The sequence below is a fragment of the Onychostruthus taczanowskii genome, unplaced genomic scaffold (genome assembly GCF_017590055.1).
Source record: "Onychostruthus taczanowskii isolate IOZ18803 unplaced genomic scaffold, ASM1759005v1 scaffold84, whole genome shotgun sequence".
NCBI classification, from domain to species: Eukaryota; Metazoa; Chordata; class Aves; order Passeriformes; family Passeridae; genus Onychostruthus; species Onychostruthus taczanowskii.
In genome coordinates this window covers 861,586-876,554 of record NW_024506332.1, presented here as the reverse complement: position 1 = coordinate 876,554, position 14,969 = coordinate 861,586, and the positions used below count along the sequence as shown (strand labels likewise).

At 54.1% G+C, this 14,969-nt stretch overlaps 1 protein-coding gene across 2 annotated transcripts; it reads left to right on the top strand.

Moving 5' to 3' along the window:
* SLC25A37 (solute carrier family 25 member 37) lies at positions 1 to 13,614 on the top strand. Of its 2 annotated transcripts, none has more exons than XM_041424654.1 (4): positions 1 to 288; positions 7,543 to 7,771; positions 9,338 to 9,394; positions 11,180 to 13,614. In XM_041424654.1, the coding sequence occupies exons 1-4, from the start codon at positions 88 to 90 to the stop codon at positions 11,503 to 11,505; spliced, it is 813 nt and encodes a 270-aa protein (XP_041280588.1). In that variant the 5' UTR covers positions 1 to 87; the 3' UTR covers positions 11,506 to 13,614. The 2 variants fall into 2 exon arrangements, with proteins under 2 accessions (XP_041280588.1, XP_041280587.1); XM_041424653.1 differs by having other exon boundaries at positions 3 to 288; positions 11,040 to 13,614.
* Positions 13,615 to 14,969: the final 1,355 nt, after the last annotated feature.

Sequence of the window (14,969 nt, the reverse complement as noted above, 5' to 3'; positions counted from 1 at the left end):
GGGCGGCGCGCGGTCCCAGCGCGCCCCCGGCCCCCCCGGTACCGGTGTCCAGCGTCCGGCCCGGCCCGTGTCCCCCGGTGCCGGCGCATGGAGCTGAGCTGTGCCATGGCGGGCAGCGCCGCTGCCCCGCCGGGCCCCGGGCCCCCCGCCGCCGCCGGGGCCGGGCTGAGGGACAGCGAGGAGTACGAGAGCCTGCCCAGCAGCGTCGCGCTCGGCACGCACATGGTGGCCGGGGCCGTGGCGGGGATCATGGAGCACACGATCATGTACCCCGTGGACTCGGTCAAGGTGCGCGGGGACAGAGGCGAGCGGCGGGGCAGCCGGGCACGGGGGGGCCGGGGATGCTGCAGGGAGCGGGGCAAGGCGCGAGGGGTGCGGGGGGACAGCGACAGGGGAGGGTGCAGCGGTTAGTGGGGTGCGGGAACTTCTGGGGTGCAGGAAAAGGGGAGTGCGAGAGCTGTGCAAGGGGTTTGGGGGTGCGAGGAGTGCTGGGGGTGCGAGGTTTCTTTGGGGTGCAAGAGGGGAGTGTGCCAGGGGGTGTTGGGGTGCAGGGAGAGGGGAGTGTGAGAGGTGTGCAAGCGTTATTGGGGTGCAGGAAAAGGGGAGTGCGAGAGGTGTGCAAGGGGTTTTGGGGGTGCAAGGCTTTTTCGGGGTGTAAGAGGGGAGTGTGCAACCGGTTATTGGGGTGTAAGAGGGGAGTGTAAGAGGTGTGCAAGGGGCTGTTGGGGTGCAAGGAGGGGAGAGAACAGAAGGGTGTGCAAGAGGTTTTGGGGTGGAAGAAGAGGGGAGGTGTAAAGGGTGTGCAAGGAGCTGTTGGGGTGCAAAGGGGAAGTGTGTAAGCAGTTGTTGGGGTGAAAGGAGTGCTGGGGGTTCAAGGGGTTGTTGGGGTGTTAGGGACGTGTAAGAGTTTTTGGGGTGCAAGGGAGGAAAATCTGCAAGAAACTGGGGTGCAAGGGGGGGAGCGTGGAGGGGACATTGGGGCGCAAGAAAGGTGGGGATGTGTAAGGGATCTTGGGATGCAGACGGGTGAAGTGTCCATGGAATGTTGGGGTGCACGTTTGGGGGGAGGTGTCCATGGAATATTGGGGTGTGTGAGGTTCCCGAGAAGGTTCAGGGAAATCCTGGACGTGTCCTGCAGCCCCGGGGAGCTTTGCACAAGCGCTGGTGCAAAGGTGACGCCCCGGTGCTGCTCCCTGGACTGGGAGATGCCAACCCGGTGCCAGCAGTGCCCTGCTGGAATCCTTGGGACGGGGATCAGGAGCTCCTTGGGCAGCTTTTCCCTCCCGGAGCTCAGGGATCCAGCTCAGGAGGGAAGAGCTGCTGGGATGGGGCGCTGTGGCCGCGCCGGGGTGGGTGAGTGGCTTTGTTGGGGTCAGGCTGCTTGAAGAGGAGCTGCCCGGTGGATTTTGGAGCTGATGATGCTCGAGCACAACTCAGGAAAGGCTTCCCAGTGTCTCCACACTGTGGGAATCATCCTGAAGGGTGTTTCCTCCCTCTGCCCTGCCAGTTTGCTGCTGCGGGGCCTTCAAAAGAAGAGGGAAAGCTGGGAAAAGCCAAACTCCCTCGATGCTGGCGTGGATGAATCACGAGATGTTGCAATCCCTTCTCCTTCTCGTCCAGGGCTCCCCGAAAGAGTAGAAAGGGCAGAGCAGAGGAAATGCCTTGGCTTTTGCAGCTCCTGCCAGTGTTCAAGTACTCAAAGGAAATATTCCCGGTTTTTTTGCCCCGTTTGCCCTCTGGGTCTGTCCCTGCTGCACCTGGCTCACAGATTTGGGGTGTCCCCGCTGGCTGTGGGGTTGGTGCCCACCGTGAGCGTGGCACCAGCTGCTGGCACGAACAGATGAGGTGTTTTGTGCCCAGTCACGGCCGGGGCAGCTCCGTGGGTGTTGTCCCTCCGGAATTCTGCAGTTCTTTCCTCCGCGGGGAGAGCAGAGCCAGAAATGAAAGCGGTGCCCGGCTTCCTGGAGTGGGAGGCGCTTTGGAGGAAAAACTCCCCGCGCTGTGCCTTGCCTGGCACAGGCAGGGCCGGGCCGGGCCGGGCCGGGCTGGGCTGGTCCCGCCGGCCGAGTGCCCGCAGCGGATCAAACCCTCCGGGCCGGGGTCCCTCTGTGCTGGGACACAGGCGGGCGGATCAAACCCTCCGGGCCGGGGTCCCTCTGTGCTGGGACACAGCCAAATCCCGCCGGGATCTGCTCCTGCCCTGGGCACTCACCTGTCCGCTGTGGGCAAAGGTACAACTGACCCCGAAAAGGGAGGTTTTGTGCCCTACAGAGGTTTGTTTTCTTGTGGTGGGTGTAATCCAGTAACAGCTCAGCTCTTTTGCTGTGTTGTTGGCAGAGGGGCCGTGTTCCTGCAGAAAAGGAGCAAAGCTTTTCCTCACTGGGACTTCCTGGGGCAGAGGTCCAGGCTGGAGGAGGTTGGGATTTTCTGCAGGTGCAGAAGGAGCACCTGGGCAGCTCCTGCTCTGAGGTTCCTCCTGTCTGCCTTCCAGCGAGTCATTTCCTCCCAAAGAGAAACTGAAAATGTCGTAATTTGGGGAATTGTTTGCTGCAGACACTTGCACAACCCCTGAGCTTGATGGGGTCACGGAATCCCAGAATGGTTTGGGTGGGAAGGGACCTTAAAATCCCCTGGGGCCACCCCAGGGCAGGGACACTTCCCACTGTCCCAGGGTGCTCCAACCTGCCACGGCTCCTCTGGGAATTCCATCCGTCCTTCCTCCCTCACAGGGAAGAATTCCTTCCCAATATCCAGTTTAAATCTACACTCTTTTCCTCCCCATTATTTTCCAGTGTTGAATAAATAATAATGTTGGGCTTTTTTTTTTTTTTTTTTTTTTTTTACCATAGGCAAAGCCCCCTTGAGCTGCAGCCTCACCTGCACTTTCCCTCTGCTTCTCCCCCTCAGCTCCAGGTGTTTGGACACCCTGGGCTGGGCTTTTGCTGGTGCTGAGGGTGTTTCTCACACGTCTCAGGCTTGTTTTTGTTTGTGGCTGCTGCAAAAAACAGCTGTGCTGGGAGCCCTGATCCATCCCCAAATGATCTGGAGGGATCAGCATGTCAAGGACTCCTGATGGCAGCAGAAAAGGCGTTTCTGGAGGGTTCCCCTGGAGCATCCTCCTCCTGCCCTGATGCTTTTGGTGATTTTTCTGCTGGAGCTGGTTTCCCAAAGGCTGTGAAAACAAAGGATGGGATCTCCCCTTGGGGATGTGAGGAACAGCTTTGCTCCCCTGGGGATTAATTAATTGCTGGGGAGAGAAACTGGAGCCGTGCAGGGCTGGCACCTCCCTTCTGGCAGAGGGTGCCAATGGCTCCAGGGACCAAAAAAATCCTTTTCCATGAAAACCTGGCCTGCCTTTGGAGCTTCCATGTGGTCACAAAGGTCCTGGAAGCCCAGCTGAACATCTGAGGGAGCAGGGCTCTGGATTCTTTGGGGTATGGTGGTGGGAGATTCTGCATCCCCCCATTTCCAGCTGCTCCAGGAGGAGCAGTTCCATGTCTTCCAGCTGAGGGGGAGTTTTGGAATGTTGGGAATTCCTGGATACCCTGCTGGACTGACCCTCTGCTCCCCTCCCATGGGTGTGCTGCTCATCTGGGGGCTGTTCCAGCTGAACTCCCCCAAAATTGGGGTTCAGAGCTTGAGCCTGGCTCGTGCCTTGTCCTGTTCCAGCTGAACTCCCCCAAAATTAGGGTTCAGAGCTTGAGCCTGGCTCGTGCCTTGCCCAGCTGGCAGGATCTGCTGGATCCCTGCAGAAATGCTGCTGATTTCTTGCTAAAAGCACTTTGTGTTCCCTTTGTGCACCTCTGTCACATGAACCTGGGAAAAGCAGGTTGTGCTCAGAGAAAATAAATAAATAAACCCCAGACAAAAGGCAAACGAGGTCTGGGGGTGTTTGTAGGGTGTCAAACCAGTGACCCTCTGCCAGGATGTGCAAAACAGAGACCTGGGAAAAACAATTCTGGGTAAAAACCAAGCAGAAAACAACACTGGAGGAGTGCTGGGGCTCTTCCCAAAGTGCATCCAGCAGGACAGAGCTCTTCCCCAGGAGCAGGGAACTGCCTCAACCTGACCCTGGCACTTGTGGTGGTGTTTTTTTCCTGCCCAAACTGCAGCCAGGACAAGCAGGGCGCTCGTGGCTGGCCCTGCACTGCTGCCTTATGCAATGGGGATTAATTGAAGTAGGTGGAGAACAATTTCTTGGCTGCTTATCAGGGGTGAGGCTCCAGGAGCTGCTTGGTGGCTTCAGATAGCTGAGAGGAGCTGGGGGCACTGCCCAGCTCGGGGAAATCATCTCCTCAAGCCCTGATAAACTTCAGCTCCCTCCCTCAGAGCTGCTCCCAGCTCCGGGCCTCTGGCTCGGCAGCAGCCACCCAGGAGATCCTGGATTTGGTTATTGCTTGGGCTGTTTGTTCTCCAAAATCCTGATTTTTGTTGTTCCTTGGGCTGTTTGTCCTCCTAAATCTGGTTTTGGTTATTCCTTAGGCTGCTTGTCTTTCTAAATCCAGATTTTGGTTATTCCTTGGGCAGTTTGTTGAATTGTTGAATCCAAGTTTTGGTTATTGCTTGTGCTTCTAGTTCTATTCAATCCTAATTTTTGTTATTCCTTGGGCTGTTTGTCCTCCTAAATCTGGGTTTGGTTATTCCTTGGGCAGTTTGGTCTGTTGAATCCAAGTTTTGGTTATTGCTTGTGCTTCTAGTTCTATTCAATCCTAATTTTTGTTATTCCTTGGGCTGTTTGTCCTCCTAAATCCTGATTTTTGTTATTCCTTGGGCTGTTTGTCCTGTTGAATCCAGGTTTTGGTTATTCCTTGGGCAATTTGTCCTGTTAAATCCAGGTTTTGGTTATTCCTTGGGCTGTTTGTCCTCCTAAATCCTGATTTTGGTTATTCTTTGGCTGTTTGTCCTTCTAAATCTGGTTGTGGTTATTCCTTAGGCTGCTTGTCCTTCTAAATCCAGATTTTTGTTATTCCTTGGGCTGTTTGTTCTTCTAAATCCGGTTTTGGTTATTACTTGGGCTTTTAGTTCTATTCAGTACTGATTTTTGTTATATCTTGGATTGTTTTTCTTGATTTTGGTTGTTCTATGTGTTTTGTCCTCTTGAATCCTGCTTTTGGCTACTCCTTGGGTTGCTGAATCCTGGTTTTATCTGCTTCTTTGTCAGTTTGTCCTGTTGAATCCAGGTTTTGGTTATTCCTTGGGCTGTTTGTCCTGTTTTTGGTTAATGCTTGGGCAGTCAGTCCTGGTTTCATGGGCAGTTAGTCCTGGTTTTATCTTCTCCTTGAACTGCTAATCGTGTTTTACCCAGGTTTTGATTATTCCTTGGGCTGTTAGTCCTGTTGAACCTGGGTTTTGGTTATTCCTTGGGCAGTCAGTCCTGGTTTTATGAGCAGTTAGTCCTGGTTTTATCTGCTCCTTGGGCTGTTAGTCCTGTTCTACCCACAAGTGATGGGTGGCTGATGCAAACTGCAGCCTGTGTGGGCTCCTCTGGGCTGTGAACCCCTTCAGAGCAGCTCAGATCCACCAAAATAAAAAAAGAAATCCTATTTATCTATTCTCATGTGAGAGCTGTACCCACCTTGCATCCCTTTGCCATGAAGAGCTGCCCTGTTCCTGACCAAGCTGGAGCAGCAGGGTGTCTGTAAATTGATTTTTCTGGGGTGTGTGTGGCCCTGACAGCTACATGAGATTCTGTTCCTTCATGGAAGCTGCTGGGGTGAAAGTGGGAAAACTGGATCATCAATAACGGCTTACTTGGCTTTACTTCCCAAAACCACGTTGGTCCTGCACATAAATGTCACCTGCTGCTGCCAGGGATAAACTGGGATGAGACTGAGATTTTCTCCAGGGCATTCCAAAATCCTGAGCAGCCTCCATAGGATGGGAAGGTGCAGAGACCGCGAGGGGTTGAATGGACAGCTGGATATAAAACCTGCTTTTAAATTCTGAGCTAATTGAGTGCATTGCTGCTCTCCCTGGGGGATTTTCCTGAGTTTTTGGGTTTGGTTGGAATTCACAGGGAATGTGGTGCTGTGGAACAGGGAGCTCTGCACGAGGCTGCCAAATTCCCTGGTGGAGGGTGATGCCTTTCGTGAGCACCAGCTGAGGCTGGAGTCTGAAATCCCAGCCAAATTTTTAGGGTTTTTAAAGTGTATTTACTACAGATTCTGTAAATTGGTTGGTCTAGACTTGAGTAAACCCAGCTTGGTTTTGTTATTCCGAGTGAAAGTCCTGAACCGAGCTCTGGTCCCTTCCTTGGGCTCACAGAGGGGGTGTGGAAGTGTTTTGGGGTTTGTGGGCTCCAAGGTTCAATCCTTAAAGGTTTTTATGGAAAGCTGAGCTGCTCCTGGCTAATTAATGAAGGGCTTGACGAGCTGGAGGGGATCCTGCTGAGGGGGGAATCCTTCTGCAGCTCTACAGCCTCTCCTTGGAAAAGCCAGAATTCCTGAGGCCTCCCCAGTGTTGGTGTTTTGGGGCCGAGGCTGCTCCGAGGGGCTGGTTTCTGTTTCATGGGCTGGAATCGCAGAATCATGGAATTCCTGAGGTTGGAAAAGCCTTCCAAGGCCATCCAGGCCTGCTGTGGCCCATCCCCACCTTGTCCCCAGCCCGGGGCACTGAGGGCCATGTCCGGGCCTTCCTTGGCCACCTCCAGGGCTCTGACCCCATGGCCTGTCTCAGTTTTTAACATTTCCCACAGGGAGCACAGGAAGGATCTGCGGGCATTTTGCTGCTCAGGAGTTCCTGGGGTGGCTGTGGAGGTTTGAGGTTTTCACCCAGTGCTGATTGGGGTCCTGGGACCCCTCACGTGTTGTCATTGTCACCTCCAGGCCTTTGAGCCCTGCTGTCTGCAGAGCCCTGGAAGGAGCTCCAGGGAATTTTCCTGAGGGGAAAATTGTGTAATGAAGTGGTGGCAGTGAGCTTTGGAGCAGGTTTGGGTGCCAGGAGCAGGTTTGGGTGCCAGGAGCTCAGCTGGCTTAAAATCTGTGGCAGAAAAAAATCCTGAGGGACAGAAATGCAGCTGGAATTCCCTGCCAGGTCCTCGGGGGAGAAAACCACCAGGAGCTGAGGGGAAAACAGGGACAAGGAACGTCCCAGAGCCTCTGGGGGACACTGGCTCTGCATTTTCTCATTTTCAGGAGAATTCCTGCCTGTTCCCAGTTTTCCCAGCTCACCCTTCTAGGAACTGTCCCAGGCTGCCAGGCAGCTGCAGGAGGAACAAGCTGGGGCAGAGTCAGGGTGTTGAAAGCAGGAGAAAATTACAACCTTCCCTGGATTTCTTCACCCAGCCTTTGGAGCAGCCTCATTCCTTGGGATTTCCATGGATAAAGCAGAGCAGAGGTTGCACTTCCCTCCAGGATCAGCCTGGGTGTTGCAGTGGGAGCGTGGGCTCCATCCAGCAGGATAAATAAAAAATTAGGATTAAATAAGGGACATCCAGGGGCTGAAATGACCCCTTGGTGATCTCGGAATTGTGGTGGCTCTGAGCCCTGGCTTTGCTGCGTGGGGTGGGTAACCAAGGCCTCTCCCTGGTGTGCTTTGTTGCAGACACGGATGCAGAGCCTGCAGCCAGACCCCAAAGCCCAGTACAGGGGCGTGTACGAAGCTCTCAAGAAGATGGTGCTGACCGAGGGGTTCTGGAGGCCTTTGCGTGGGATTGATGTCACCATGCTGGGGGCTGGCCCTGCCCACGCCTTGTACTTTGCCTGCTACGAGAAAATGAAAAAGTCTCTCAGTGATATTTTCCAGCCAGGAGGAAACAGCCACTTGGCCAATGGTATTTTTGGGGTTTGCCCTAAAAAAAAAACCCAAAACATTTGTTGTTATCAACCTGTCCCTTGCTTGTTTCTTACTCAGCCTGATGCCCCTCCCAATCTAAACTCTTATTTAATCTCAAATTATTCCAGCACAATTCATCAATTCAGTGGGCAAAAGGTGTTCAGGTGCAGCTGTGCTGTTCCTATATTGCCATGGAATCCTTAAAGTTGGGAAAGATCTTCAGGATCAAGTCCCACCTTTGAAGATATCACCTTAAAGATCAGGTGTGATCTTATGCTGAAGGCATCACCTCAGCCTCTGGAGGTTTGAATTCAGGTGGCCCTCCATTTTCTGTGTGCTTAAAATTTTAGCAGGAATATTTCACTTTTAAACCCAGCAATAGCAGCAGAAAGCCTGGAATTGAGCAGCCAGGGCTTTACCGAAGGGTTTATGCTGGAGATTCCCATGATTTTTCGGGGATGTGCTGGTGGGAATCTGCCATGGGGTCACTGAACTCAGTGAAGGGAATAAAATCCCTTCTCCTCGCTGCTCTTTGCTGGGAACACATTCCTGGGTTTGCCTTTCAAGTAGCTACAGGCCTGTGGTGCCAGCAGGAAAATCAGAGCTGTGGCTTCATGAGAAATGACCAAAAGTCATTTGGGCAAGAGGGAATTGGAGGTGGGAGCCAACATCAAAGGGAAGGAGTGGCTGCAGAGCCTCATCCCAGAGCCGAGCGCGGGATGGGTCAGGGCTGGCTGGGTTTGGCACAACCTGGGCACTGAGGCTTGGAAACCAGGCTGAGTAAAGGGATGAAAATCCCTAATTAGGGATGTGCTGAGGGGAGGGTAAACATTGCTCACTGCTCGCTCAGGCGCCGCGGGTGTCTGGGGCCGACGGATCCTTGGGAATTGTTGGGAAGAGCAAAGCTGGGGGCTGGGAGTGGATCTGGGGTTCTCTCAGGATGGGGTTCCTGCCCTGGGAATCTGTGCTGTGGCCCTGGGTGCTGGGACCTGGGTGCTCCCTCAGCATGGATGGGATCCACCATGGATGGGATCCCTCCATGGATGGAGCCCCCTATGGATGGATCCCCATGCATGGGATCCACCATGGATGGTGTTCCCCAATGGATGGATTCCCCATGGATAGAAGCCCCCCATGGATGGATTCCCCCAAAGATAGGAGCCCCCCATGGGTGGGATCCCCCTGGATAGATTCCCATGGATAGGGTCCCCATGGATGAAGCCCCTCCTCCCCGCGCCCGGATGGATTTCCCCTCGATGGATTCACATGGATGGGTTCCCACAGGTCGGATCCCCCTGGATGGATTCCCACAGATGTGATCCCTCTGGGTGGGTCCCCCAGGATGGGTCCCCCTGGGTGGCAGTGATGTCCCCTCGATGGATTCACATGGATGGGATCCCCCTGGATGGATTCCTACGGGTGGGATCCCACTGGATGGATCCCCCTGGATGGATTCCCCATGAATGGGATCCCCCTGGATGGTATCCCCCTGGGTGGGTCCCCCTGGGTGGCAGTGATGCCTTTTGAGCCGGTTTCGTTTTCTCAGGGCTGCTCTTCCTTGCAGGCATCGCTGGGAGCGTGGCCACGCTGCTCCACGACGCCGTGATGAATCCTGCTGAAGGTAATCCTGGGATTCTGGGAAGTGCTGCTCCCTCTAGGACACCCAGGTGCTCCTGCCCAGTGAATCCAGGCCTAAATCCCTCCTGGCTCTTCTCCCTCTGTCCCTTGGCAAGAATAGGAAGAAATCCAGGGCTGCCCCCGTCTGGGAGAGCTCCAAAACCACCAAACCCAGGGACTCATTCCTCTGTCCCTTGGGAGGAGAGGGAGAGCAGCCAGGAGGGATTTTCCCTGGATCTCTGTGGTGCATTGGGACTTTCCAGGCGAGGTGTCCCCTTTACTGGTGTCCCCTTTACTGTCACCACTCTGCTGCTCCTTGGGGCAGTAGCTCTGGTTTTCCTGAAGCTTTGGACTAACCAAGCTGAGCTCAGGTTGTTGGATGAGCACACGGAGGGGCTGTGAGATTCCTGGGGAGGTGAAGTGGCAGGAGAAGGCCTCAGGAAAATGAGGATTAACAGGAAAATGCAGCTCAAGTGACAATGCTGCCACCTGCCAGCTCCTCAGCGTCACTGGGTGTGCTCCTGAGTGGGCCCAGAGTTGGGAATCTCTGAAGGAGAAAACTCCAGTGTATCAAATCCTTTTAATCATACCCTGATTAAATCAATTAAATGAATTGGCCTCGTAAGTCAGTGGAAGTCACTGCAGCCAGTGAGGCTGGAGGGGGGTGTGACACCCCCAGGTGATGCTCAGGTGTGACTTCACCTTCCTGCCCTCATCACTGCTGGGTGTTTGTGCATCCCCACCAGGGGTCCTGAGCAGCCTGGCTTAATGGGGAGAGCTGAGGGGTCATTAATTAACCCTGAGGAGAGGGGTTCATTAGAACTGGTGGGTCATTAATTGACCCTGAGGAGTTCATTAGAACTAAAGGGTCATTAATTAAGCCTGAGAAGAGGGGTTCATTAGAACTAGTGGGTCATTAATTAACCCTGAGGAGTTCATTAGAACTAAAGAGTCATTAATTAAGCCTGAGGAGAGGGATTCATTAGGAAGTGAGCTCTGAGCTGTCCCCTCACTGTGCTGAGCTCTGGGGGCACTGGGCAGCTCAGGGGGATCAGTTTGGGTGGGGAAGGGGAGCTCAGGGCTGGGCCTGGGTCACTCTGGGGGCTGTGCCAGCCAGACTTGACCCCGCAGCTGAGCAGTGTCCCTGTCCCCATTCCTGTCCCAAGCCCTGGGGGCTCTCAGGGGGTTCAGTTTGGGTGGGGAAGGGGAGCTCAGGGCTGTGCCTGGGTCACTCGGGGGGCTGCCAAGTGTGACCCCACAGCTGAGCAGTGTCCCTGTCCCCACTCCTGTCCTGAATTCTGGAGGTGCTCAGGGGGATCAGTTTGGGTGGGGAAGGGGAGCTCAGGGCTGTACCTGGGTCACTCAGGGGGCTGCCAGGCGTGACCCCACAGCTGAGCAGTGCGCATGTTTGTCCTGAGCTCTGGGGGCACTGGGCAGCTCAGGGGGGTCGGTTTGGGTGGGGAAGGGGAGCTCGGGGCTGTGCCAGCCAGGTCTGACCCCGCAGCTGAGCATGTCGCTGTCCTGAGCTCTGGGGGCACTGGGCAGCTCAGGGGGGTCGGTTTGGGTGGGGAAGGGGAGCTCAGGGCTGTGCCAGCCAGGCCTGAGCCCGCAGCTGAGCATGTCCCTGTCCCCACGCTGTCCCCGAGCAGTGGTGAAGCAGCGGCTGCAGATGTTCAACTCTCCGTACACGTCGGTGCTGGGCTGCGTGCGGACGGTGCAGAGGACTGAGGGCTTTGGAGCCTTCTACCGCAGCTACACCACGCAGCTGACCATGAACGTGCCCTTCCAGGCCATCCACTTCATCACCTACGAGCTGATGCAGGAGCACCTGAACCCCCACCGCCAGTACCACCCCCAGTCCCACATCGTGGCCGGCGCCGTGGCCGGAGCCGTGGCCGCCGCCGCCACCACGCCCCTGGACGTGTGCAAGACGCTGCTGAACACGCAGGAGAACACGGCGCTGAGCTCCGTCAAGATCAGGGGGCACCTGTCGGGCATGGCCAACGCCTTCAGCACCGTGTACCAGCTGGGGGGGCTGCCCGGCTTCTTCAAAGGCGTCCAGGCTCGCGTCATTTACCAGATGCCCTCCACGGCCATCTCCTGGTCCGTGTATGAGTTCTTCAAGTACTTCCTCACCAAGCACGCGCTGGAGAAGAAATCATCCTCGTGAAACAGGAGCCGGGGTCCCCTGGGCCTCCTCCCAGGCAGCCCAGCTGCAGTTCTGCTGCGTTCACATCTCCACATCTCCCTGCCCGAGATTCCTGTGGTGCTCGGTCACTGAGTGCCCCAGGGGGTCCAGGGGTCCCTGTCACTGAGTGTCCCCAGGGATCCCTGTCACTGAGTGTCCCCAGGGGTCCCTGTCACTGAGTGTCCCAGGGATTCCTGGTCACTGAGTGTCCCCCTGTCACTGAGTGTCCCCAGGGATTCCTGGTCACTGAGTGTGTCCTTGTCACTGAGTGCCCCCAGGGATTCCGGGGATCCCTGTCACCGAGTGTGTCCTTGTCACTGAGTGTCCCCAGGGATTCCCGTGGTGCTCCCCCAGGATTCCAAGTCACTGGGTGTCCCTGGGGATTCCTGGTCACTCAGTGTCCTCAGGGATTCCCATGGTGCTCCTCAGGGATTGCTGGTCACTCAGTGTCCCCAGGGAGTGCTGTGGTGATCCTCAGGGATTCCTGGTCACTTAATGTCCCCAGGGATTCCCATGGTGCTCCCCCAGAATTCCCAGTCACTCAGTGTCCCCAGGGATTCCTGGTCACTCAGTGTCCCCCTGTCACCAAGTGTCCTCAGGGATTCCTGGTCACTCATTGTCCCCTGTGATTCCTGGTCACTGAGTGCCCCTTTCCCTTCCTTAAACAACAACAAAAAAAGAGTTTATACAGACTTTGATATTAATATATATCTATTTAATAACTTTATTTTGAAGCAGTGAAATCGCAGGCTTCTCTTTTTCTGGAAATAAGATGGAAGATGGAGTTTACTCCTTGCTGAAGGTTTAGGTTATCCAACCTAAGCTGATTTTTGTTTTTTTGTTTTTATTTTTTTTTTTTATTTTTACAGCAGAGAAACAAAAATGTCCTGGCACAGAAGTTAATTTTGTATAAATATAAAATAGCTGGATAATGTTTATCCTTTATTTTTCTATGTAGGCACTTGGGTGGTTTTAAAATGCTTTTACAGCTGGGTGCAAAGCTATTTTAAAAGGGCTCAGTTCTTCCCTCCTGTAAGGAAGACCCAAAATCACTGATTTTATGGCCAGATTGGCTTTAATTACCCAGGTGGTGGCCTGGCTTCTCCTCTGGGTGTCAAGGTACTTGGAAGTCCCTTGAGGGGACAAGGAATGGGGACATCACTTGGGGAACACGTGGGGCATCTCAAAATCCCTTTGTGGGGGAGAGGGGGAAATCTCAATTCCATTTTTTTTCAACTCTTAAGGATGTAGATTTTTAACCAATATTGTTATTTTTCATTTTAAACTTGCTAAAGGTACATTTCTGTGGGGTGGGACGGCTGACCAGCCTTCATCCTTGCAGAGTTTATTCCCACTTTTTCCTCTCTGGAGCCCTGATCCCATTCCAGGACCTCTCCTGGGATCCCAGGGGGTGCCTGGTGCTGCTCTGCTCCCAGGAAAGGGAGATCCTGGAGCTGCTGTTTACAGAGCCCCTGGCAGCTCCAAACCAGCCCAAAAATCCTTGGGAAATTCCCAGTGCAGATCCAAGGGCACCTCCCAGCCCTCCCTGCTGCTCATCCCTGTCCAGGAGGGGCAAAAACTCCACCTGGAGGGGGAAAACCCCACCTGGAGAAGCTCCTCATTCCCTGGGTTTGGTTTTCCTGCTTGGAATGCTGTGTGGGAAGGGTGGAAGCCTCCCTGCTCCAGCTGGGAATGGCTTTAACAAACCAAATTCCATCCTCCAGCTGCTCCTTTGGGAGTTCAGGAGGGATTTTGGGATCCTGGATGTGCCAATTCCAGTTCCAGGCTCCATTTCCCATTTGAATCCAGGGATAAATCCATCTTTCCCAGCCCGAATTCCATCCTTCAGCTGCTCCTCTGGGAGATCAGGAGGGATTTTGGGATCCTGGATGTGCAAATTCCAGTTCCAGGGTCATTTCCCATTTGGGAATGGCTCTTCCCAAAGCAAATTCCATCCTTCAGCTGCTCCTTTGGGAGTTCAGGAGGGATTTTGGGATCCTGGATGTGCCAATTCCAGTTCCAGGCTCCATTTCCCATTTGAATCCAGGGATCAATTCCATCTTTCCCAACCCAAATTCCATCCTTCAGTTGCTCCCTTGTAAGATCAGCAGCCAAGGAGGGATTTTTGGGATCCTGGGTGTGCAAATTCCAGTTCCAGGGCCCATTTCCCATTTGGGAATGGCTCTTCTAAACCAAATTCCATCCTTCAGCTGCTCCTTTGGGAGATTCTGAGGGATTTTTGGGATCCTGGATGTGCAAATTCCAGTTCCAGGGTCCATGTCCCAATGGGAATGGCTCTTCCCAAATCAAATTCCGTCCTTCAGCTGCTCCTTTGGGGGATCAGGAGGGATTTTTGGGATCCTGGGTGTGCAAATTCCAGTTCCAGGGTCCATGTCCCAATGGGAATTGCCCTTCCAAAACCAAATTCCATCCTTCAGCTTCTCCCTTGGGAGATCAGCAGCCAAGGAGGGATTTTTGGGATGCAGTTCCAGGATCCACGTCCTCCCTGCCTGGGATGTCCCTTGGGATCTCGGGCTGGCATGTGGCCCTGGAGCTGTCCCATCAGCCAGGTCTGGTTTTTAGGGTGACCCTCAGCAGATCTCATCTTTTTCCCACAATTTTTGGAGCTGGGAAATGCAGGATCTCCTCTTGGGAGTGCCACGTGTGCCTTGTGGGAACAACCCCGGTGTGAAATGAGCTTTTTGCTGCCTTTTTTTGTGTCTTAACCTGAATAAATCCCTACACCAAAGGCTCCCTGTGCCTTAAAGTGGGAAAATCCCTCGGGATTCTCTGGATTTGGTGGGACTGGAGGTCTCAGAGCTGAGATTTTTCTTTGAGAAACTGGAGAGTCACTCCCAGAGCCAGATCAGCCTGGAAAATTCCCATGGAGATGGAATTTGGGGAATTTAACGCTGAAATGTGGGATAATGTGGTTGATTGCAGCTTTTGGTGCAGCCTCTGGAATTCCTGCTCCATCCTCCTCTTCTTATACTGGATATTTCCTTGGATATTTCTGCCTTGGGAGAAGCTCAGCTCCTCCTTGGAGTAACCTGGGAGTAGGGACCCAAAAATGCTGGATATGGGATGTGGGGAAGGGGTTTGGGCATCCTGGGAGCAAAAATGATCAGCCAGGATCCGTTGGGAATTCGCCTCTCCTCAGGCTGGGAGTGGGCAAATCCTTCTGGGAAAACAAAAATTCCTTCTGGGAGGAGGAAAATCCCTTCTGGGAAGAGGAAAATCCATCCTGGGAGGAGGAAAATCCATTCTGGGAAAAGGAATTCCCTTCTGGGAGGAGGAAAATCCATTCTGGAAAAGGAATTCCCTTCTGGGAGGAGGAAAATCCACTTGGATGCCCCTGGATATCCAACAAAACCAGCCCAGTTCTCATCAT

What these genes read in the sequence shown, in the direction of transcription:
- SLC25A37 (XM_041424653.1), top strand. Translation starts at nt 88, where the DNA reads ATGGAGCTGAGCTGTGCCATGGCGGGCAGCGCCGCTGCCCCGCCGGGC. An exon ending in ACCCCGTGGACTCGGTCAAG is followed by an intron (nt 289 to 7,542) that starts GTGCGCGGGGAC and finishes GCTTTGTTGCAG; the next exon opens with ACACGGATGCAGAGCCTGCA. An exon ending in AAACAGCCACTTGGCCAATG is followed by an intron (nt 7,772 to 9,337) that starts GTATTTTTGGGG and finishes TCTTCCTTGCAG; the next exon opens with GCATCGCTGGGAGCGTGGCC.